Source organism: Coenobita brevimanus, chromosome 2, assembly GCF_032717465.1.
Source record: "Coenobita brevimanus isolate Jiangsu-jjx chromosome 2, ASM3271746v2, whole genome shotgun sequence".
NCBI lineage: Eukaryota > Metazoa > Arthropoda > Malacostraca > Decapoda > Coenobitidae > Coenobita > Coenobita brevimanus.
This window is the reverse complement of record NC_136955.1, coordinates 2,805,859-2,831,013: the sequence shown is the minus strand read 5'-3', so window position 1 is coordinate 2,831,013 and position 25,155 is coordinate 2,805,859. Positions and strand designations below refer to the sequence as shown.

Below are 25,155 nucleotides of genomic sequence, written 5' to 3'. Positions count from 1 at the left end.
GGTGGTTTGTTAGTGCGGTAGGCTGATTAGTAAGAGGTGTGGTAGTGCTATGAAGTGTGGTAGATTGTGTGGTAGTGTGGTTGGTGGTTTGTAAGTGCGGTAGGCTGATTAGTAAGGGATGTGGTAGTGTGAAAAAGTGTGGAAGTGTAATGATAGTGTGGTAGTTGGTGTGGTGGTAGGTTTTGTAGTAGAGTTGCGGTAGATTAGTAGATTGTGTAATAGGTAGTGTGGTAGGAACTGTGTGCCAGGTGTAAGCGAGGCCATTAGGGGTGCCAACCTGAGAGAGAGAGAGAATATGACTGACAACTGAAGGAAAAGGAAGACGAAACAGGAGAGAGAGAGAGAGAGAGAGAGAGAGAGAGAGAGAGAAAGAGAAAGAGAATAGAACTGACAACTGAGGGAGAAGGAAGACGAAACAGGAGAGAGAGTGAGAGCGAGATTCTATTTGGTTTCCTAGCTAGTATGGGGAAGTATGAAATTGTTAGTGGTAGTCTAGAAGTGTGATGTATTTGTTAGTATGGCAGTGTGGTAGCGAGTGTGGTAGTGTGGCAGCGATTGTGGTAGAATAACTGAGTGTGTGTCTGGTTGTGTGGTAGTGTGGTAAAGAGTTAGTGTGACGTGGTGTGGTAGAGACTGTGGTATGAGGAAGTGTGTGATAGAGAGTATGGTAGTTTGATAAATGGTGTGGACGTATGACAAAGGGTGTGGTGGAGAGTGTGGTAGTATGACAAAGGGTGTGGTGGAGAGAGTGATAGTGTGGTAGGGAGACAGATGGTATGGGAGTTTGAAAGATGGTGTAGTAGAGAGAGTGATGGTGTGGTAGGGAGACAGAAGTGGAATGGGAGTTTGACAGACGGTGTAGTAGAGATAGTGGTAGGAAGACAGAAGGTATAGGAGAGACAGACGGTGTAATAGAGGGAGTGATAGTGTGGTAAGGAGGCAGGTACTTAGTGTGGTAGAAAGTGTGGTAGAGTAACAAATTGTGGTACAGGTCTCGTACGCGCGGCCCAGCAGCGAGGCCATCAAGGGAGCAAACCTTTACGTGTCCGGTCTGCCCAAATCCATGACCCAACAGGACCTGGAGGCGATGTTTAGGGCTTACGGATCCATCATCACATCACGCATCCTCTGTGACAATATTACAGGTGAGAGCAGAGACATGTACCTATTTTGTAACGCTGGATTTGTCTTTGTATCGTTACTGTATTCATTCCTTCTTAGATAGACTCGTAGAAAGATGTGTTGCTTCTTCAGTAGTATAGATAGATATATGTGTTACCTTTATGCTATTTCAATCGCTATGACAATATTACAGCTGTGAAAAAAATACATACACCTGTTCTGTAATGCTGGATTTGTCTCTGTCACTTTTTTATATTGATAGATGCATAGATAGATAGATACATGGATAATTACCTGTATGCCATTTGATCCTCTGTGGCAATATTACAGGTGAGACAAGGTGCTAATTATTTTTGTAACGCTGGCTTTTTCTTCACATTATTCCTATTTTGTAACGCTGCATCTGTGTATAGTCGCTACTCTCTCTCTCTCTCTCTCTCTCTCTCTCTCTCTCTCTCTCAGTGAAGCTCCTTACTTTTACCATGCTTGTTACAGTGTTAGTTGTATCTTAGTTTTTTATCTTTCTTTCTTCTATCTTATTTTTCTTTCCTTTTTATCTTTCTTTTATCTTTATCTTTCTCTCCTCTCTGTCTTTCTTTCCTCTTTATCTTTCTCTCCTCTGTTTCTCTCCTCTTTATCTTTCAGTCCTCAATCTTCTCTCCTCTGTTTTCTTTCCTCTTTATCTTTCTTTCTTTTTCTTTCCTCAATCTTCTTTCCTCTGTTTTCTCTCCTCTTTATCTTTCTTTCTTTATCTTTCTTTCCTCTATCTTTCTCTCCTCTTTGTTTCTCTCCTCTTTATCTTTTATCTTTCCTCTCTTCTGTCTCCTCTGAGTTAGTTGCATCTTAACTCTTTATCTTTCTTTTATTTTTATTCTGTCTCCTAAGTTAGTTGTATCTAAGCTCATTATCTTTTATCTTCATCTTTCCTTTATTGTATCTTCCCTTAGTTGTATCATATCTGTTTATCTTTCTTTATCTTTATTCTGGCCTTTATCTTTTTATTCTGTCTCCTCTGAGTTACTTCTGTCAAAGCTCTTTATCTTTCTTATATCTCTGTCTTTCCTCCTGTCTATCTCTTCCTTACTGACAGCATTACAGGTCAGTATCTTTGCTCTTATCTTTCTTTTCTCTATGCTTACTATCTTTCTTTCCTCATTATCTTTATCTTTTCTCTATCCTCATTATCTTCCTTTCCTAATTATCTTTATTTATTGCCCTTATCTTTCCTCATTATATTTTCTCTTATCATTATCTTTCTTTCCTGATTATATTTTCTGTCCTTATTACCTTTCTTTCCTCATTTTCTTCATCTGTCTCTTTCCTCATTATCTTTCTTCATTATCTCTTCTCTCTTTATTATCTCTCTTTCCTAATTATCTTTATCTTTTCTCTATCCTCATTATCTTTATCTCAATCATCATAATCTTTCCTCACTATCTTTATCTTCTCTATCCTCATTATCTTTATCGCGTCACTCCTAATTATCTTTCTTTCCTCTATTATCTCTTATCTTTTCTCTATCCTCACTATCTTTCTTTCCTCATTATCTCTTATCTTTTCTCTATCCTCTCTCTTATTGACAGTATCACAGGTCAGTAGCTTCGCCCTTATCTTCCTTTCCTCTTCATCTACGTCTCTCCTATTTAACTTTATCTCACCTTTATTTTACACCTTCCTTACTATTACAAGGCCCACGGGATGTAATATTGTCCCTGTAACGCTGTATTCTCTTCCGCCTTTGTATTTCACGTGTTTCAGCCCTGTATTTCTCTTCTGTATTTCATCTACGAGTATTTCCTCCCAGCGTTTTTCCCTTCCTCCCAATTTCCTTCTGCCATTTTCCCCTCACTTCTTTATTTCATGTTTTTTTTTTTTCATCATTTTTTCCTTTCTGTATTTCATCTGTCGTCACCGTCCCCGTCCACCTAACTGTCTATCTATCTAACCATCTATCTATGTCTATCTATCTATCTGCCATTTTCCCCTCACTCTATCTCATCTTTTTTTTTTCCAGCATTTTTTCCTTTCTGTATTTCATCTGTTTCTTCACCGTCCCCGTCTACCTATCTATCTGTCTGTCTGTCTATCTCTATCTGTCTATCTGTCTGCCATTTTTCCCTCACCTCCTTATTTCATCAGCTTTTTTGCAGCATTTTTTCCTACCTATTTCATCAATTTCTTCACAGTCCCCGTCTACCTAACTATCCATCTATCTATCTATCTGTCAATCCCTCTGTATTTATCCGTCAATCTATCATCCCCTGCACTTTATCATCCCCTTACACTTCTTTTAAATACTCGATCAGCAACACACTCAGACCCCAAGTGTGTCAGAAATCACACGTGTTTATGAGTCAGCGGCTGTACCCATCCAAACACGCAGATGTCTACACACTTGCGATGCTGCTAATGTAGATACCGCCGCCAGCACTACAACTACTACAACCACCACCACCACTACTACTACTACTACTACTACTACTACTACTGGCATCCTCTTTCACTGTCTGTCTGTCTATCCATCTATCAGAATACATATCTGCACACTTGCCGTGTTGCTATATGTACCTCTTGTAGATACCACTGTCATCACTACCAGTACTGCGGCTACTACTACTACTACCACTATTATTACTACTACTGCTACTACCACCACCACCACCACCACCACCACCACCAGCATCCACTCCCCTCTCTATCTGTCAGAACACAGGTGTTTGCACACCTGCAATGCTGCTAATGTAGATACGGCCATCACCACAACTACTACCAGCATCCTCTCTCTCTCTGTCTCTCTCTCTCTCTCTCTCTCTCTCTCTCTCTCTCTCTCTCTCAAGATAGATAGATAGACATTGTGTTTATGTATCATGTCTATCAGTATCCACCTCTGCCTACAAGTCCCTGTTTATCTATCTCTCTATCTATCAATGGCATCTATGCATATTGTTTACTAATAACAATGTCTTTAAACTTTATCCCTCACTTTAATCACCCCTTGCACTAAGACGCCCCTCCTACGGTGTCTACCTGTCTGTGTTTATCTATCTACCTGTATATCTATCTATTAGTGGCATCTGTGTATCTTGCTTTACTATTTAACGATGTCTTTTGTACCCAGCCCTGCCTAAAATATCTTACCCTGCCTTCATTCACCCCCTCCACAAGCCTGCCCCTCCTACTGTGTCCGCCTGTCTGAGTCTGTGTTTATCTATCTATCTATCTACCTATATATCTATCTTTTAGTGCCTTGATGTCTAATATCCAACCTTGTCTAAAATATCTAATCCAGCCTTCAGTCCCCTCCATTAACACGTCCCTTCTTCGCTGTCTACCTGTCTGTCAGTCCATGTTTATTTATCTGCCTACATATCTACCTTTTAGTGGCACGCTGTCTAATATCCAACCCTGTCTAAAATATCTAACCCCTGTCAAAAATATCTAACCCCAGTCTAAAATATCTAACCCCTGTCTAATATATCTAACCCCTGTCTAAAATATCTAACCCCTGTCTAAAATATCTAACCCCTGTCTAATATATCTAACCCCTGTCAAAAATATCTAACCCCAGTCTAAAATATCTAACCCCTGTCTAATATATCTAACCTCTGTCTAAAATATCTAACCCCTGTCTAAAATATCTAACCCCTGTCTAATATATCTAACCCCTGTCTAAAATATCTAACCCCTGTCTAATATATCTAACCCCTGTCTAAAATATCTAACCCCTGTCTAAAATATCTAACCCCTGTCTAAACTATCTAACCCCTGTCTAAAATATCAAACCCCTGTCTAATATATCTAACCCCTGTCTAAAATATCTAACCCCTGTCTAAAATATCTAACACCTGTCTAATGTATCTAACCCTGCGCCCACCTCCCTCTCCGCTAACCCCTCCCTCCGCCCACCCTAGGACTGTCCAAGGAGGTAGGCTTCATCCGCTTCGACCAGCGTATTGAAGCCGAGGGAGCCATCTGAGTCCGCATTTATCTATCTACGTATATATCTCTAACCATGTCTTAAATGATCTCCCTTTCCACTAACCCATCCCTCCGCACCCTGTAGGACTGTCCAAGGGGGTAGGCTTCATCCGCTTCGACCAGCGTATTGAAGCCGAGCGAGCCATCCAGAAGCTGAACGGGACCATTCCAGAGGGCGCCGCCGAGCCGATCACAGTGAAGTTCGCCAACAACCCATCCAACAACAACAAAGCCGTGCCGCCCCTCGCCGCCTACCTATCCCCACTCACCCGGCGCTACGGAGGGCCTATCCATCACCCTGCTGGACGCTTCCGTTACATCCCTCTGTCCCCTCTGACCAGGTTTGTCGGGGTAGAGGCCTAGTGAAGTAATACCCTGGGTTTGGGAGGGAGGGGAAAGGGGTCGCGTGTGAAGCTCTAGAACTTGAAGAACCAGGAGAAAAAAAAAAAATATGAAAAAGACCATTTATCTTTTTCCCTTTTTGTTTTTTTTCAATTGTACCTTTTCTGTTCATGCCTCCTTTCTTTTTTCTTTTTTTTTCTTTTTTTTCGTTATTGTGATTGGAATTAGTTTGTGTTTTATTTTTATTGTTTTATTTATCGGTGTTGTTGATGTGCCCTGATTTATTAATGTGCCTTATTTCCTCGCCGTTGTTATCTTTATTTTTCATTCTGATTGGTTATATTTTCGGTTCAGCTTCGTTTTTTTTCGTTTTATTTTTATTTTTCTTCATCTCATTTCCTCTCTTCTTTCCCTCACTTTTTCTCTCACTCCCTCCTAAAACTCGCTTCTTTCTCTTTCCACTCTCTCTCCTACAACTCTGATATTTCATTCTCTCTCTCTCTCTCTCTCTCTCTCTCTCTCTCTCTCTCTCTCTCTCTCACCCCATTCATTATTTTTAATTTCTGTTCAGTGGCCACAAAATTTATTACCATTTTCAAAAAAGTGTTTATATATATGTATACATTTAAAAAATCAACCTTTTTTTTTTTTTGGACAGTTTTTTTTGGTACTGCTGTTTCAATAATCTTTAAATATCTTGACCTAAATTTAAGTTTTTTTTTATGCTTCTTGCCCAGCATTTATTATTATTATTAAGACATATACTTTCCTTAGCGCCTAGTCTTGTTATTGCTCTGTACGTGTGTGTGTGTGTGTATCTGGAAACGTGGGATTAGTCTAGACCAATTTTTTCCACCCACCCACCCATCACCATCTTTTTTCATTTTTCTGTCACTTTCATCTTTTTTTTCTTTCATTTTCATCACCCACCCATCACCATCGTTTGTCATCTTTCTTTCATTTTCCAGTCACTTTCATCTTTTTTCATTTTCACTCATTTTTATCTGTTTTATCAGTCATTATCATTACTCATTGTCGTCATTTCTCACTATCACTCACCTTTTTTTGTCACTTATCTTTTTTTTCATCTTCACTCCTGTTCATTGTTTTTATCTGTCATTATCGTCACTCATCGCCGTCATTTTCCATTCTTCATCTTTTTTCATTTTTCCAGTCACTTTCATCTTTTGTCATTTTCGTCACTCATGTTCCTCGTTTTTATCAATGATTATCATCACTCATTCCCGTCATTTCCCACTGTCACCGTTTGCCATCTTTTTCATTTTTTCGTTTTCATCACTCATCTTTTTTTTTTCATTTTCCTCATTCCTATCATTCATTTTGATCATTTCTATCATTCATTTTCTTCATTTTCATCATTCCCATCATTCATTTTGATCATTTCTATCATTCATTTTCTTCATTTTCCTCATTCCCATCATTCATTTTGATCATTTCCATCATTCATTTTCATCATTTCCATCATTCATTTTCATCATTTCCATCATTCATTTTCATCATTTCCATCATTCATTTTCATCATTTCCATCATTCATTTTCATCATTTCCATCATTCATTTTCATCATTTCCATCATTCATTTTGATCATTTCCATCATTCATTTTCATCATTTCCATCATTCATTTTCATCATTTCCATCATTCATTTTCATCATTTCCATCTTTCATTTTCATCATTTCCATCTTTCATTTTCATCATTTCCATCTTTCATTTTCATCATTTCCATCATTCATTTTCATCATTTCCATCTTTCATTTTCATCATTTCCATCATTCATTTTCATCATTTCCATCTTTCATTTTCATCATTTCCATCTTTCATTTTCATCATTCACTTTCATTACTGACGTTATCACTCATCTTTATCAGTCATTACTTCCATTTTCATCGTCGATATTATCACTCATTTTCGTCATTTTCTTTACTGGCACCGTCACTCATTTTCTTCATTATCACTTTCATCATTATCACTCGCTTATTCATTTCATTAACACTTTTCATCATTATCTCAATCTTTATCTTTTGTATCACTATCTTTATCATTATCACTGAGTATTTTCATTAACTTTCATTTCCTTTCACATTCATTTTATTATCGCTCACTTTCATCATCATCATCATCATTTCAGCCACCAGTATTTCTTTCCTTTTCATCCTTGTCATCATCATCATCATCATCATCACCTAGCACGATCCATATGTCACTCGCCTCTGTCACATTATCACCCCAAGAACAGGTAACAATATGATAATTATAAATAATAATAATAATAATAAAAATCCGCCCTTTGTACAACCGGGCAAATCCACCAACCCGCTACATTGTGCCACCACGTGAAGGCTTCTCACCCCTTATTATCCTCTATTACCAGTAAGCGACAACACCAAAAATAATAATAATAATAATAATAATAATAATAATAGTAAGAATAATAAATCAATCCTTTGTACAACCGGGCAGCTCCACCAGCCTCCCCTTATCTGTGCCACCGCGTGAAGGCTGCCCCCCCCAGCCCTGCGTACTCCCCAAGCAGCTACTGATATAAAAGAAATTCAAGCAGAAATTCAAATGCTCGTTAGCGATTAATTTCCCTCCTTTGATGCTCCTGCTTAGCGATGGAAATGGAACTAAATAAATTACTCTGCATCGTTCTCTCTCCCGGCGATGATTTGGCGCGGAAATTATCAAGAGAATTTGTTAAAGAATTTATTTTAGACGAGGGGATGTGAGGGAGGTATTTCTAGTTGGGGGAAATTATTTAACTGAGGGGAAATTATTTAACCGAAGGGAAATTATTTAACCGAGGGGAAATTATTGGCCCATTTAACCGAGGGGGGAATTATTTTAGGCCTGATAAATAAAACTGGCAAGTAATTTTGGATATGTCGACCTTTTCAGTAATTTATGTCTAGAGCGATTTTTTTATCATTGGATTTGGGGGATTTTATTTATTGGATTTTTTGGATTTTTTTTTTTAATAAGGATTCAAAAAAAGCCTTGTTTATTTTTCCACATAACCTGAATATATATATTTTTTTCGTTTTTTTATCTTTATTTATTTATTTTTTACGTGGATTTTGATAAGCTATTTACTGTTTTTCTGTTTTGCAGGAAATAAATTTAGTTTTTTTGCCACGTATTTTTGCGGGATTTAATTTTGACGTTCGCGTGTGACTGAGAGAGAGGAAATGAAAGGAGGGAAAGGAGAAGGGAGAGAGGGAGGGGGAGGAAAAAGAGCGAGGGAGAAAGAAGAGAGGGAAAAGTGAGAGACGAAGAAGAAAAAGGGAGAGAGGGGGAGGAAAAAGAGAAAGAGAGGGAAGAGGAGAAAATAAGAAACAAGAGAGAGAGAGAGGGAAAAGAGAAGGAAGAGGAGAGGGAGGGGAAAATGAGAGACGAGGAGGAAAGAGAGGTGGAGAAGAGGAAGAAGAGAGGGAAGGAAAAGAGCAGGAAGAGAAAGAAAAAAGAGGAAGGAGAGGGAAATAAAGAGGGAAGGAAATGAGAAACAGGAAGGAAGGGATTAGGAAACGAAGAAATGGAGAGAGAGAGAGAGAGAGAGAGAGAGAGAGAACGAAGGAAAGACAAGGAAACGAAAATGAAACGACAAACTGGATGGAAAGGATTAGGAATAAACGAAATGGAGAGATGGTGAGAGAGAGAGAGAGAGAGAGGAGTAAGAAAAAATCTGGGAAAGAAAGAGGTAAACAGTGTTGCAGATTAGGAAAAAGGAAAACAGGGAAAGATTAAGACGCGTAAGAATGATGGGTAAGGAATGAAGGAGGACAGGAAACTAGAAGGTGAAAATAAGAAAGCAATGAAAGGGAAACAAGAAGGAATGTAGATTAGGAATGACAGGTAAATTAAGGAGAGGGAGAGAGAGAGAGAGAGGAGAAGAAGAAGATGGTAGGGGGAAAGAAAAATGGAAATGTGGATAAGTAATGGTGACAAAGGGAAGGAAATATAAGGAAAATGAGGGAATGGGAGGGAAAAGTGGAGAGAGAGAAGATAGGGGGAAAGAAATGGACACAAAAGGAAGGAAATATAAGGAGAATGAGGAGGGAAGGAATGCATTTAGGAATGACAAAGTAAGGAGAGAGAGAGAGACACGAGAAGGTAGGGGGAAAGAAGAATGGATAAGTAATGGACACAAAAGGAACGAAATATAAGAAGAATAAGGATGGAATGGAAGGGGAAAATGGGGGAAGGACTGAGGAGTGAGGGAGGGAGAGTGTTGAACAGAGGATTACAAAGGAAAGCAAGTAGTAACAGACCTGTTGATCCTCGCGAGACTGTTACAGAAACGGAGAGGGGGAAGGGAGATAGGTCGAGAGAGTTGGAGGTAGAGAGAGAGAGAGGGGCAGACAGATATGGAGAAAGCAGAGGAAAGGAAGAAAAGGGGGGGGGGGAATATGCTTCTGAAGATAAACAGGAGAGAGAGAGAGAGGCGGGGGAGAGAGAAAGACGAAAAGAGAATATTTTAAGATAGTTCAATTAACGGTTGAGGAAGAGATGAGAATGGAGGGAGTGAAGATGAAGTAGGGGGATTTAGAAAAGAGGGAGAAATCGAGGGAGGAAAATGGTAGAGGGAGAAGTGGAATGAGGGAGGGAAATAGAACGAGAGAAATGAGAGAGAAGAGGGAGGAGGGGGGGGGGAACCAATGACAGAAAACTCAAAATATAAAGAGACGGGGAGGGAGTGGAGGAGGGGGGGGGGGGTGAGGTGAGAGAAGAGGGAGGGAAGGAAGAAGAGTAAAATTTGCTGCAGTAAAGATAGAGACATGTGGAGGGACGAGATATAGCGAGAGGGAGGGAGGAAAGAGATTATAGTGAGAGAGAGAGAGAGAGAGAGAGAAATGGAGGGAAGTAGGGAAACAGAAAGATAATAAGGAGAGAGGAAGAGGAGCAGGGAGGAGATAGAGCGAGAGAGTAGTAAAGAGAAAAAAGGGGAGAGGAAATAAAGCGAGAGTAGGAGCGAGAAACGGAGGGAGGGAGGGAGGGAAACAGAGGAGAGTGAAAATCAAGTAATAAGGTAAAAGAGTAAGGGAAGGCAAAGACGAGGGGAGAGATAAAGTGAGCGAGAGAGAAAATAAAGAGCAAGGGAAGGGGTAGAGAGGGGAGAGAGGAACTGAGAGAGAGAGGGAGAAAAAAAGTGGAATAGATTTAAAGCGAGATGATTCCAACAGCTTCAACTTTATCCTATTACGCACAGAATAGTGAAAAAGTCTACGGATATAATTTGCCAGGTTTCATTTGCTTCATTTTTGCTTTTTCGAAATAATATGGATTTTTTTTTTCTTTTTTTCGTTTTGAGTCATATATGAAAGTTTTATGGGTTATTTTCGCCTCTACTGGTTTTATTTACGTTTTTTTTTTTCTTGGTTTTGCCTGCCGGATTTTACTGCTTCCCCGCTGATATAATTGGCACTATTATTATTATTATTATTACTATTATTATTATTATTATTATTACTATTATTATTATTACTATTATTATTATTACTATTATTATTATTACTATTATTATTATTACTATTATTATTATTATTATTATTACTATTATTATTATTATTATTACTATTATTATTATTGTTATTATTATTATTCGAGTTTTAGTTACTGTCGATGTTAATTATCGGTTTTCCCATTTCTCAAAATTATTCGCTTCATTATTGGGTTTTAATGTCATTATCACTATTATTATTATTTTTATTATTATTATTATTATTATTTTATTGTTATTGTTGTAATTAAAATTGACCCTTTCGCTGCCACGGACCCTCATTTCATTCTGGCTAATTCAGACCATTATAATCAGCTGGGGAAAATTACTGTAGATCTTTCCATAGCACTTCTTCGTGACTAGGAATATTCTCAAGGCTCTTCATCCTTACCATAGCACTTCTTCGTGACTAGTAATATTCCAAAGGCTCTTCATCCTTATCAAAGCACTTCTTAGTGACTAGTAATATTCTCTAGGCTCTTCATCCATACCAGAACACTTCTTCGTGACTAGTAAAATTCCCTAGGCTGTACATCCTTACCATAGCACTTCTTCGTGACTGATACAATGTTCCGGTTCTACGTTCTCCATAGCACTTCTTCGTGACTAGTAATATTCTCTAGGCTCTTCATCATTACCATAGCACTTCTTCGTGACTAATGATCCGGTTCTGCATCTTCCATAGCACTTCTTCGTGACTAGGATTCAGGATGGAGAGATGGCAATTTTAGGCCAAGTTGAAGTGGAAAGGGTATAGTAAAGCAGTTGGAAGTAATGAAGAAAAATAATGTCTTGCAATAGCCTACGTCACACCTGTCCTTTAGCGATTTATTTTACGCTACGGGAAAGGTTAAGGAAGATAATTACAATCCGACTGCTTTCTCCATTCATCATAGCACTTCTTCGTGACTAGGATTCAAGATGGAGAGATGACAGTTTTTTCCCACAGCTGAAAAATCGTCTTGTTTAGGCTGTGTTGTTAAAGAGTCTGCCTAACGCATCTTGTTTAGCGATTTATTTGATGATACAGTGGAAAGGTTAAGGAAGATAATTACAATCATTTCCCTCAGCTGAAAAAAATCGTCTTGTCTGGGCTTTATTGTATGTGGTATAAGAGTCAACGTAGCACCTGTTCCATAGCGATTTATTTTACGTTGCAGTGGAAAGTTTAAGGAAGATAATTATAAACCCCTTCTGTAGAATTTCCCTCAGCTGGAAAAAATCGTCTTGCCTGGGCTGTGTTTTAAGTGGTATAAGAGTGTACCTAGCACCTGTGTCTTGGCGATTTATTTTGCGTGGTACAGTCGAAAGGAAGATAATTACAAATCCTCTAGGCCTCTATAACTCTCAAAATAATCGTCTTGCGTGGGCAGTATTGTAAGTGGTGTAAGAGGCTACGGAGCACCTGTTCATTAGCGATTTATTTTGCATGCTTCCTTTATATTGTAGGAACTATTTGTCTATCTATCTATTTATCGCCAGACGCCCTAATCCCGTAAGGGGTGGCCACAAACAAATCGCCTCCATGTAGCCCTGCCCCCGGACATTTCATTGCCCTGCTCCCAGTTCACACACCCTTTTCTCATATACCTCTCCACACCTGTTCGTTAGTGAGTTATTTTGCCTATTTCACTTTAAATTCTAGGATGTGTCTTTTTAATATCTCTCCGATTTATTCAAGAGGAAAATAAGTTGTAAAATGCAGACAAAATCACTATAGGAAAGGTGTTAAGAATTATCCACGTAGCGCGGAGAGTTATCCACGTAGCGCCTGCTTTTTAGCGAATTATTGTAGTACCGTTGTTTAGGTATCTGTCTACATCAGTAATATAAGAGGAAAATAAGGTATAAAATGGAGACTAAATCCGTATAGGAAAAGTGTTAAGAATTATTCAAACCCACTTACAATATACAGAAGAGGAAAATAAGGTGTATAGTCCAAATTAATTCGCTATGGAAGAGTTGTTAGGAATTATCCAGAGCAACTTATAATACTTAAAATAATACACAGAAGAGGATAATAAGGTATAGTCCAGAATAAGTCGCTGTGGAAGAGGTGTTAAGAATTATCCAGAGCTACTTAATAATACTTACAATAATATACAGAAGAGGAAAAATAAAAGGCATAGTCCAGGATAAGTCGCTATAGAAAAGGTCTTACGAATTATCCAGAGCCACTTACAATACTTAGAATAATATACAGAAGAGGAAAAGGTATAGTCCAGAATAAGTCGCCATAGAAAAGACTTTACGAATTATCCAGAGCTGCTTAACAATACTTTCAATAATATACAAGAAGGGAAAATAAAGTGTATAGTCAAGAATTAGTCGCTGTAGGAAAGGCGTTACGAATTATCCAGAGCAACTAATAATACTTTCAATAATATGCAAAAGTAAAATGTACAGTCCAGGATAATTCGCTATAGAAAAGGTCTTACGAATTTTCCACACCCACGTACATACAATAATAATACCGAAGAGGAAAAATAGAAAAATATATAGTCTAGAATAAGTCGCTATGGGAAAGGCGTTACGAATTATCCAGACCCACTTACAAAGTAAATTGGATCGGTGGCGTGCGAAAGGGTTAAGTGCCTTTATAATTATCATATAAATAAATCACACCTTATCAGTCATTCCCACTCTCACCCTCACTCCATTTATCACCATTATGTTTTACTCTAAGGTCTCTCTCTCTCTCTCTCTCTCTCTCTCTCTCTCTCTCTCTTTCTCACTTTCTCTCTCTCTTCTCTGTTTCACTTCTATGTAAGTTCTATGTATGTATAGTTTAGATAATTTTCATGATGCACATGTATTAATTCTGTACACATGGATAAACGTACACATGGATACACACAGATACATGTACACAGATGTAAGTACACATGGATGCACATACACTCACATGGATTTAAGTATACATGGATACACGTACACACATAAGTACACATGGATTCAACTCAGAGCTTGTGTATACATAAGTGTGCACATAATACATATACGAAGACGAAAGTACACATATGCCTTAATATCAGTTACACACACACACACACACACACACACACACACACACACACACGAGCGTACAAATTCTTACACATTCATATACGCACACACAACCATGCATTTCATACATACGTACACACAGCCTTTGGTAGAAACGTACACACGCGTACATAGAGTATAAATACCCACCATACATGCATACAAGAATAATTACCTCCAGGCACAGGTATAGATGATAATGATGGTGATAATAATAATAATAATAATAATAATGATGATAATAATAATAATAATGATGATGGTGGATTAAAAATTGCCCCTGTTGATAGAAAAATATATGTATACGGCTCAACATCCTTCCCATTGCACTTCTTCGTGACTAGTAAATTATTGTCGATCCAGTTACATGTGACCCAATAGCTCTGAGGTGTGATTGGGGTTTAATGGTCATATAATGCTACTAAGGGGCGCTCGACTGGTCAAACTTTAAACTGAAAAGCCTAGCCAGGGCACCCTACGTTCATGATGCAGTAAAGACATGGTAATATATAGGTAAACAATTCTGGAGGACTGAATAGGGAGGCTGCCAGAGATCGAGCAGCGTGGAGAGCCGCCATTAGGAGACCAAAGCCAACGCGTGCAAGCCTGTTTATAAACGATTTTGAAACGAATCGAAATAACTTTAACAGCGAAAGTTCGCAGAGTAGTAGTAGTAGTAATCCCAGGCTCATCTGAACGTGATCCCAGTGGACTGCAGGCCTGAGCAGTTGTTTGAAATGCAGATTATGTATGAGCTGGATGTAAATAATAATAATATTAATGGTAATTGCCTAAGTAATAATCGTAATAATAAGTTAAATAAATTCAGCTGTGTAATATGATAATAATAATAATAATAATAGCATAAGTAAATCTAACTCTGTAATATAAAAATGAATGATGATAATAATAATAATAATTGCTTTACTAAATTGAGTTCTATATTTTAATGGAAACAAAAAATTATTGAAGAGAACTTTGCAAAACTCGTCTCCAAAGAAAATGGAAAAAAGGCCAGACACAAGAAAACATAACACGAATATAGGTAGATTTAAGATGCGTTTATTTCGAGATGCCTGGACACGTTAGGTTTTAAAGACTGGAGGATATAGGAAGATGGAGGAGGTACACACACACACACACACACACACACACACACACACACACACACACACACACACACACACACACACACACACACACACACACACAAATATTGACATGCAGTACATACATTTAGTCTTGTGTATAGCAAGGCCATTATTGAATACCAAGGATACGTACATGCTGACACACACACACACACACACACACACACACACATACTTAAATACATACATACACATATATACTTAAATACATACATATAAACACACAAACACACACACACACACACACTTAAATACATACATACACATATATACTTAAATACATACATAAAAAAACACACACACACATAAATACTTACATAAACACACATATACCTAAATACATACATATATAAAACACACACACGCACACAAATACTGACATAAACACATATACTTAAATACATACATATATAAAACACACACACACACACACACACACACACACACACACACACACACACACACTTAAATACCTAAACACACGTACTTAAAATACATATATATAACACACACACACACACACACACACACACACACACACACACTACCAATGAGGAAGATAAAAAATAAAAAGACATGTGCAAAGAGAAGAAGGGCCAAATATATATCTATCAAGGCCAGTTCATCTTTATCTATCGAACAGTAGACTCTTTTTACAAACTGCTCACAACTCTCACTCCTAATTTTTATAACTATCTTAATTTGCAGTGTATGATATCAATATTTTTCGCCCAGTCTTGTGTTCTTTTTCCTTTAGTTTTCACCTGTTCTACGGTTCCCACTTTTCTTCGTTCACTTCCCTTAGTTTTCAATCATTTTTGTATCATGTATTATGGTTTAGTATCCTGTGATTGATTTTCTTTTCACAAATTTTCCGTTTTTCGAATTGACTATGTATGTGTTGTTGAGTTTTTTTTACTGTGTTCTTGGATTTTTTTTTGTTTTTTTTTTTGAGGGATCGTGTTTGAGGTTGGCATTGGAGGCTGCCTAGCACCTCCCCCTGAGCGGTTTAGTCTGCACCTTTCCCCTTGGTGTGCTCTTGTAAGTTATTGATACAGAAAAGGGTATTGAAGCTGTATAAGTAGCCTGCACGACGATGTTAAGAGTCTGTGTCTTAATATCATCTTGTGCGTTATTGATACAGGTAAAGATATAGCACACCTGAGGACATCAAGGGTGCTCCAGGCAGACTAAATCGCTAAGGAAGAGATGCTAAGGTTCCCCCAATGTCAGCCAGAATCCGTCCCTCAGTCAGGCACACCGATGTTGATGTTGCCACTTGCGCCCGGGAGCCAAAAGCAGTGGCGAAAGGCGGTGGCGGCGGCGGCGGTGGTGGTGGCGGGGGGGTGTATATTGTTTTTTAGCAGAGGCCGGCCCACTCCCCCACCCACCCACCCACCCACCCACCACCATCTTCTGTACTTCCCTCAGGGGCGATCTTTGTGTGTCTCTTCTCTCCCAATGCTCTCACTCTCTCTCTCACTTTCTTCACCAGTTTACGACCTCCAGTGCTGTTAGTAGCTGCCAACACTTACTAGTATCATCACCACTACACCCACCATCATTACCAACATTGCTACCACACCACACCTACTCCCACCACTACCGTAATTTGTCATCGTTAGCTCAATGCAGTCAGTACCACACCACCATTTCCAACACACTATAACTATGTCTGTCACCACCACTTGCTGCCAACATCACTACCACACCTCTACCATGCTTACCTGCATTCTGAATATCATATCCTGTAACTACCACACCGCTTGCACCACCACACTTCTTCATTACCACACTGTCAGTTACCACCACACCATAGGTACCACCAACACGACTACCGCCATTTTTCTCCACTCATTGCCGCCCCATACCACCCACTACCATTAGCAGCACTGCCATATTTAACCAGTACTACTGCTTCTGTTCTCACAACCACACTACCACCATACCTAACAACCACCGCCGCTATCATTCTCACATCCACTACCATACCTAACCAGTTACAAAATCACCAACACCACTTTCACTGCCATGTCCACCATCACCATTCACTCACACCACAACCATACCTACCTACCTACCACCACACACAACCGTACCTACCTACCACCACACACAACCGTACCTACCTACCACCACCACAACCATACCTACCTACACCACCACAACCATACCTAACGGTGCCAGAACTGCCTCTACCACTTGCACCATCACATCAGGCACACCACAACCACCACACTCAGTCACCACTACCACAATACCACCTCTGTATAGCCATTCAGTCCACACTGCTAGTACCACCACAACCACTATCACAACCAACACACTAGCACGTCTCCACACAGCCACCACTGTGCAGACTCTAACACACACACACACACACACACACACACACACACACACACACACACACACACACACACACACACACACACACACACACACACACACACACACACAGTTTCATTCGGTTGACTTCCACACCTGAAGCACACACCTGCCATACATCTCTCACATACCTCACCTGTGCACCTACTGTACCACCACATACCCACCTCCATGCGCACCTCTCACCTCATCTGCATAGCTATAGATGCACACTACCTCACTGTCATCCCAACCACACTACCATACAGCCATCTCCAGGTACACCCTTCATTCACCTCGCATCCACTACTACCACCACACTACCACACACCCTCCACCATGCACAGCTTCTCTCCACCTTGCCTCTGCAGCCAGCACACGCCACACAGGCCCCTCCTCTCCGTTCACACTCTGAGCACAGCCTGAGTCTTAGCCTGAGCCCCCGTGGTATCCGTGGATGGGTTGGCGGGCCCCCAGTACCCAGGCCAGCAGGTGGGGGGGCATGGCGCCCCCCAGAGCCCCCCGCCGCCCGCCGCCCGCCCACTGCCCACACTGACCACACCATCAAGACTGTCGTCTCTTTCAGACATTCCTTGGTGTTCCCTCAAGTGAAAACGATAGATTCACTGCCGGAGGAGCCCTCCAATCTTGCCCAAGATATGAAAACCAAGTTAGTGTAAGTGCCACCACTGCCCACTGACTCGACTGTCTGACTGCTGCCCCCGCCCGCCCGGCCCCGCCCCGCCTGCCCGCCCCTCCACACGCCTGGGTGGGGCGGGGCAGGGGGTGAGGGGGGTGGGTGGGGGCGGGGCACAGTCTGCTTGGGACATGAGCCTGGGACTGTACTGTACTCTAGCCTCACCACCAGCCACCACCACTCACACACTAACTATATAGCGCAGAGCGGCGCCCCGCCTGGCTGTGCCCTCCCATACCAAAACCCCCCCTCCCCCCTCAGCCTCCCACACCCACCACAACTCCCTGTTTTCCCTCCCTCCCCATCAATTGTATCTTCGCTTCAGACCTCTTACCCTACTCCATCCTCTCACCCTGCAATCCTGTCTTTGCTTCACGCACGTTCCCTGTTTCCCTCACCCTCCCCATGCAATCCTGTCTTCTCTCACACTCCCTCTCCACTCCTGTTTTCTCTCCACACTCCTCCCCCTCCACACCTGTTTTCTTATCTTTCACCTTCATACCTTGTCCATCCCTACCTGCCATATTTTGCAAGTATAACCATCTTTTTCCTATCCTGTCAATCCCTAGTTTTATATGCTTGGCCTTCTCTTACTTACACACTCCTGTCTCGCCCTACCCTACCCTACCCTACCCTACCCGACCCTACCCTACCCTATCCTATCCTATCCTATCCTACCTTAGTCTACCCAGTCCTATCCTAGTCTACACTATCCAATCCTGCCCTATCCTATCCTGTCCTTCCGTAGTATACCCTACCCTGCCTTATCCTACCTTACCTTACCCAATCCTATCCTGCCTTATCTTACCTTGCCCTACTGTACCCTACCCTACCCTACCTTGTTAAACTTTATCCTGTCGTGTCCAACCTTGCCTTTATTCTCTATCTTATCCTACTGTGCCCTTCCCTTCCTTACCTTACCCTACCCTACCCTGCTCTGCTCTGCTCTGCTCTGCTCTGCCCTGCCCTGCCCTGCCCTGCCCTGCCCTGCCTGCCCTTCTTTACCTTGCCTTACCCTACCCTACCCTCACTCCTCATTTAACCCTCACCATTCCAAGCCTTGCTCTCTCCCTACTTCCCTCAAACCCATTTCCCCCCCCCATTCTCTCTCTCTCTCTCTCTAAGTTACCTTTTTCCCTTATCCTTCCTACCACACAGTCCTTCTCAGTGCCCTTCTTTCTTCCCTTCTCCTCCCTTCACCCATTCCTTCATTCCCCCTTCTCTCTCACTTCCCTCACTCCTTCAATTCCTTCATTTCCTCTCCTTCCCTTCACCCTTTCCCTTCCCTTCACCCTTTCCCTTCCCAGCCTCCCACTCTTCCATATCTTCCTCATGGTCTTTAACACACCCTTCCCTTTTTCCCTTCCCTTCTCATCTGCTCATTTCTCAGTCTCCCCCTTTATTCCCCTCCTCCACACTTACCTTCCCCCCCATATTCCCCCCTTCTCTCCCTTCACTCTGTCTCCTTTCCTCCCTTCCCTCCACTCCCTCACCCTCTCCATCTGCTGACCTGTTCTTCCTCCTCACCCTTTTTACCCACGTCCTCAGGCCACCCTTTCACTCCCTCTCACCCTCCCTCCAACTCTCCATCCCTCCCCTAATCTCTTCCATCATCCTTCCCTCCAACTCTCCTTCTCTCTCATTTCCCCTCGATCCCTCCCTCCATCCCTTCAGCTCTGTAAACTCCCTCCAACTTATTTTCCAAACTCCCTGACTTCCTCTTATCCCCCTCCAAACTCTTCTTGCATCCGTCATTCCTCCAAGCTCTCTCTCTTCCTTCCATCCCTCATCCCTCCAAACTCTCCTCCCACTCCCTTCCATCCCGTATTCCTCCAAGCTCTCCCCTCTCTTCATTCCATCCCTCATCCCTCCAAACTTTCCTTCCAACCTTCATCCCTTCAAATTCTCCTTCCATCCCTCATCCCTTCAAACTCTCCTTCCATCTTTCATCCCTCCAAACTCTCCTTCCATCCCTCATCCCTCCAAACTCTCCTTCCATCCCTCATCCCTCCAAACTCTCCTTCCATCCCTCATCCCCCCAAGCTCTCTCTCCCTTCCATCCCCCCCGAAACTCTCCTCCTACTCCCTCCCTCTCACTTCCATCCTTCATCCCTTCAAATTCTCCTTCCATCCCTCATCCCCCGAAGCTCTCCTCTTCATCCATCCCCCCAAAACTCTCCTCCTACTCCCGCCCTCTCAATCTCCTTCCCTCCCAAACAATATAGAGTCCTAACAAGGCTTGACACGATGATCTAAGCCCTCTAACAACAGTCTAACAGCTCTAACCATCTAACAGTACTAACCATACCGAGCAAGTGGCAACAGCAGAAGACCAGATTTATAACTGCCATCTGGAGTTGTGTTTTGGTCTCTTTATAAGTAGAAGTATATATATCTTTTTTTTTTTTTTTTTGGTTGGTTTTTCTGTGATTGATAATGACCCTACCTAAACCCTCCCTCCCTTACCCATCCTCTTACCCATTTCTGCCTTACCCATATATATATATTTCCCTTTGAGTTAATGTAGTGGTAGTAGTAGTACTGGCAGTAGATTGTATTGGTTTGGTTGATCAAAATTGTACCTCTCTACCCATATAAACCCTACCTTTACCTTACCTTACCTTTCCTAACCTTACCTTACCTTTGCCTACCTTAACCTTACCTGACCTTACCTTACCTTTCCTAACCCTACTTTACCTTACCTTACCTTACCTTTCCTAACCTTACCTTACCTTTGCCTACCTTATCCTTACCTTACCTTTCCTAACCCTACTTTACCTTACCTTACCATGCCTTTACCTTACCTTTTCTTTCCTTACTTTACCTTACCCTACCCTTTCTTTCCTAACCCTACCTTGCCTTTACCTTACCTAAACCTACCTTAACCTTACCTTTCCTAACCCAACCTTACCTTACCTTACCTTTCCTAACCCTACCTTACCTTTCCTAACCCTACCTTACCTTACCTTACCTTACCTTTCCTAACCCTACCTTACCTTAACCCTACCATTCCTAACCTTGCCTTGCCTTACCTTACCTTACCTTACCTTACCTTTACCTTACTTTCCTTGCCTCCTTCGTAACCTAAAATAAACCTTATTCTTAACCTAACCTAGCTTTATCTTACCTTTATCTTACCTTTCCTTTATCTTGCCTTACCGTACTTTATCTTTATCTAACCTTACCATTACCTTACCTTACCCTACCCTCACCCTTACCTACTTTTAGCTTTACCTTGCCTTACCTTACCCTACCTTACCTTACTTTTAGCTTTACCTTGCCTTACCTTACTTTTAGCTTTACCTTGCCTTACCTTACTTTTAGCTTTACCTTGCCTTACCTTACTTTTAGCTTTACCTTGCCTTACCTACCTTACCTTACTTTACCTAACTCTACCTTACCTTACTCCACCCTACTTTACCTCACCTTACCTCCCTTCTCCCTCACCCTTATCTTAATTCTGTAACCTGACTACTTCCACTTACCTTCCCTAACACCCTGCTCATTTCCCTAACCCTCCTAACACCTTCCCTAACACTGTACTCATTTCCATAACCCTTCTAACACCTTCCCTAACACCCTACTCATTTTCCTAACACCTTCCCTAACACCCTACTCATTTCCCTAACCCACCTAACACCTTCCCTAACACCCTACTCATTTCCCTAACCCTCCTAACACCTTCCCTAACACCCCACTCATTTCCCTAACCCTCCTAACACCTTCCCTAACACTGTACTCATTTCCATAACCCTCCTAACACCTTCCCTAACACCCTACTCATTTTCCTAACACCTTCCCTAACACCCCACTCATATCCCTAACCCACCAAACACCTTCCCTAACACCCCACTCATATCCCTAACCCTCCTAACACCTTCCCTAACACCCCACTCATTTCCCTATTCCTAACACCTTCACTTTCCTAACATTTCCTAACACCCCAGACTACATTTGCACACTGTATACCACTCTCCCTTAGCAATTTGTCTTCACCGCTTTATTTTTTTTCTTTCACCCCCACTTCCTTCCACCTTATTCTGTTTTATTACTGTTCACTCCTTTCTGTATTTCACTCTTTATCCCTCCCTTTTTCACTATTTTTCAGTTATCGTTTACTCCCTTTACTTTCCGCCCTTTTATTTTTCATTTATCATATTCAGTCCCTATTCCTTCCCCCCTTTCCTCAGTTATCATCATTCACTCCCTTTTATTTCCACCCTTTTTAAATTTACCCTTCACTCCCTTTTCCTTCCCCCCTTTCCTCAATTATCGTTCACTCCCTTTTATTTCCACCCTTTTTAAATACACCCTTCACTCCCTTTTCCTTCCCACCTTTCCTCAATTATCGTTCACTCCCTTTTATTTCCACCCTTTTTAAATACACCCTTCACTCCCCTTTCCTTCCCCCCTATCCTCAATTATCGTTCACTCCCTTTTATTTCCACCCTTTTTAAATTTACCCTTCACTCCCTTTTCCTTCCCACCTTTCCTCAATTATCGTTCACTCCCTTTTATTTCCACCCTTTTTAAATACACCCTTCACTCCCCTTTCCTTCCCCCCTATCCTCAGTTATCGTTCACTCCCTTTTATTTCCACCCTTTTTAAATACACCCTTCACTCCCTTTTCCTTCTCATCTGTTTTTATTTATCATCATTCACTCCCTTTCCTTCCCAATTTTCATATATTATTCACTCTCTTTTCTTCCTCCTCCTTTTCCCACTTATCATTCCTTTTCCTTCCCCCTTGTCAATCATTTTCAGTTATCCCCCCCCCTCCTTTTGCACATTTTACTATATATATATATGTTTTGGCACCCACAGCCCATGATTTTACGTTTATTTCCATTCCTTTCCCCTCCTCACGCCCCCTAAAAAAACACGCCTTGATAATGTAATCCTCCTAGAGTTACCTTGATTGCAAAAGATAATAATAATAATAAAAATAATAATAATAATAATAATTCCTCCTTGGTTAGCTGGTGTTACTAATGCATGGTTTTTGGTTTGGCCAGTCCCATCCGGTGAAGATTTTTATTTTTGTTAGCTTTTATCATGCTACCTTCAGGCAATTTTTTTTCTCAGCTTGACAGACATCTAGCATTGAAGGGATTGATGAATAAAACGGTCTGAAGACAGGAAGACCGAAATAAAGTGGTTTGAAGACAGGCAGACCAAAGTAAAGTGGTCTGAAGATAGTAAGTCAGGGCTCTTGCTAATTGCTGATTGTTGCCAGTCATTTGGCTCCAAAGGTTTCAGATCTACGAGCCAAAAAAATCTTTAGTAGCCAAACTTACTACGATCCGAAATATTTTACGAGCAGTAAATATATGTATTACACAATGTGATGATTAGAATCATATAATGAGGTTTTAAACATTCACAATGGCGACAAGGAAAGACTTAATATAGTCCATCACAACGTGCTTTGAGATCTACTTTTGTGGTTTACTGGGTTTTGAAGTGGATGTATTTTCCCTTCGCCGAAAGGCGACTTGCATGTAAAATTTGTTCGCCAAAGGGAAAAAATGCATTTGTGAGTTGTGGCTCGCCAAACAAGAGCCCTGTAAGACCAAAGTAAAGTGGTCTGAAGATAGGAAGACCGAAATAAAGGGGTCTGGAAACAATAAGACCAAAGTAAAAGCAAGAAATAAAAAACGTCACCGGATTGGACGAATATGCTTTTTTCTTTCATTCTGCCCATGATTTTTTTTTTTTTTTTTTTTTGAGTGCAGTATATTCTTATGTGCTAAAAAATTCTCTTCTTCTTTTTCAGCTTATATATGTATTAAAAGAAGTGCCCTGACTAGGCTTACTTTGCACCCTTCTCCCCTCATTTGCCATACTCCTTTCACCTTAACTTGGCCTAGATTTTCGTCCTTTTGCAGCATATTTCACGTAGCTCATTCCCCCCTCCCCCCAAAAAAAGAAAAAATAGCACTTCTTCGTTACTAGTCAGATTTCCATCCTTTTGCAGCTAATTTTTCGTAGCAAGGTTCAAAAAACGAAAACGAACAAAAGAGCATCCCTTCCATAGCACTTCTTCGTGACTGGCGTCATATCCAATTGTTAATCTATTGTTAAAACTCAAAACTAAGGAGAGAGAGAGAAATTTTTAGGCCAAGTTAAAATAATTGGAGTATAATGATAGATTCTTAAGTTTTTTTTTCGCCTTTTTTTTCTGTATTGCTCTGCGCCTGCTTTTTCATATATATTGCTCTGTGCTTTGTTATTATTATTATTATTATTATTATTATTATTATTATCATTATTATTTGCGTTAACTGCTTGGTGTATCGCATATTTTGCCTGTGTTTTTTGAAGCCTCATGCCTGTGTCTTGTAGTTTTAAGTCTTGAAGTGCACATTTTATTATTATTATTCTTATTATAATTATTATTTGCATTAACTGCTTGGCATATCGTTTATTTTGCTTGTGTCTGTTTTTTCAAGTCCCATGCCTATGTCTTAAGTGCACATTTTAGTATTAGTATTATTATTAGTTTTATTATTAGTATTGTTATTAGTTTCATTATTATTAGTATTATTAAGTATGCATGTGCCTCATTTTTTAATCCATTCATTTCCAGCCAAACCGAATTCTAAACCACCTGTATCTGATATCACCGTTTTGCTTTTCATCTCAAATTCATGTATTCATTTTTCTACTGATTTCTTCCTCAGGTGGTAACTCTTCCGTTTTCTCAGTTCTTTTCACGACTAAATTGTGTTATTAATCTGTCCTAATATATATATATATATTTTTTTTTGCTGTGTATAATTTCTGTGATTTTTGGCATATGATTTCTGTGTTGTTTTTGGCTTATATAACTTGTGTGATTTTCGTTCCTAATTCTGGTACTCACACTGAAGATGTTTTTTGAGAAGGACAGAGAGAGAAGATTGAAAAATGTTAATTATATATATACGTACTC

At 40.5% G+C, this 25,155-nt stretch overlaps 1 protein-coding gene across 8 annotated transcripts in view; it reads left to right on the top strand.

The window, feature by feature from the left end:
* The window catches only part of fne (ELAV like RNA binding protein found in neurons), a 211,218-nt gene that overhangs the window by 181,720 nt on the left and 4,343 nt on the right, over positions 1–25,155 (top strand). For 4 of the 8 annotated variants that reach the window (XM_080265546.1, XM_080265526.1, XM_080265533.1 and 1 more), the window contains 3 exons: positions 992–1,145; positions 5,186–5,441; positions 18,110–18,199. In XM_080265546.1, coding sequence (XP_080121672.1) covers positions 992–1,145; positions 5,186–5,441; positions 18,110–18,199 — 500 coding nt within the window. The remainder of the gene's footprint in view (positions 1–991; positions 1,146–5,185; positions 5,442–18,109; positions 18,200–25,155) is intronic. The other 4 variants (XM_080265538.1, XM_080265520.1, XM_080265559.1 and 1 more) reach the window with 2 other exon arrangements.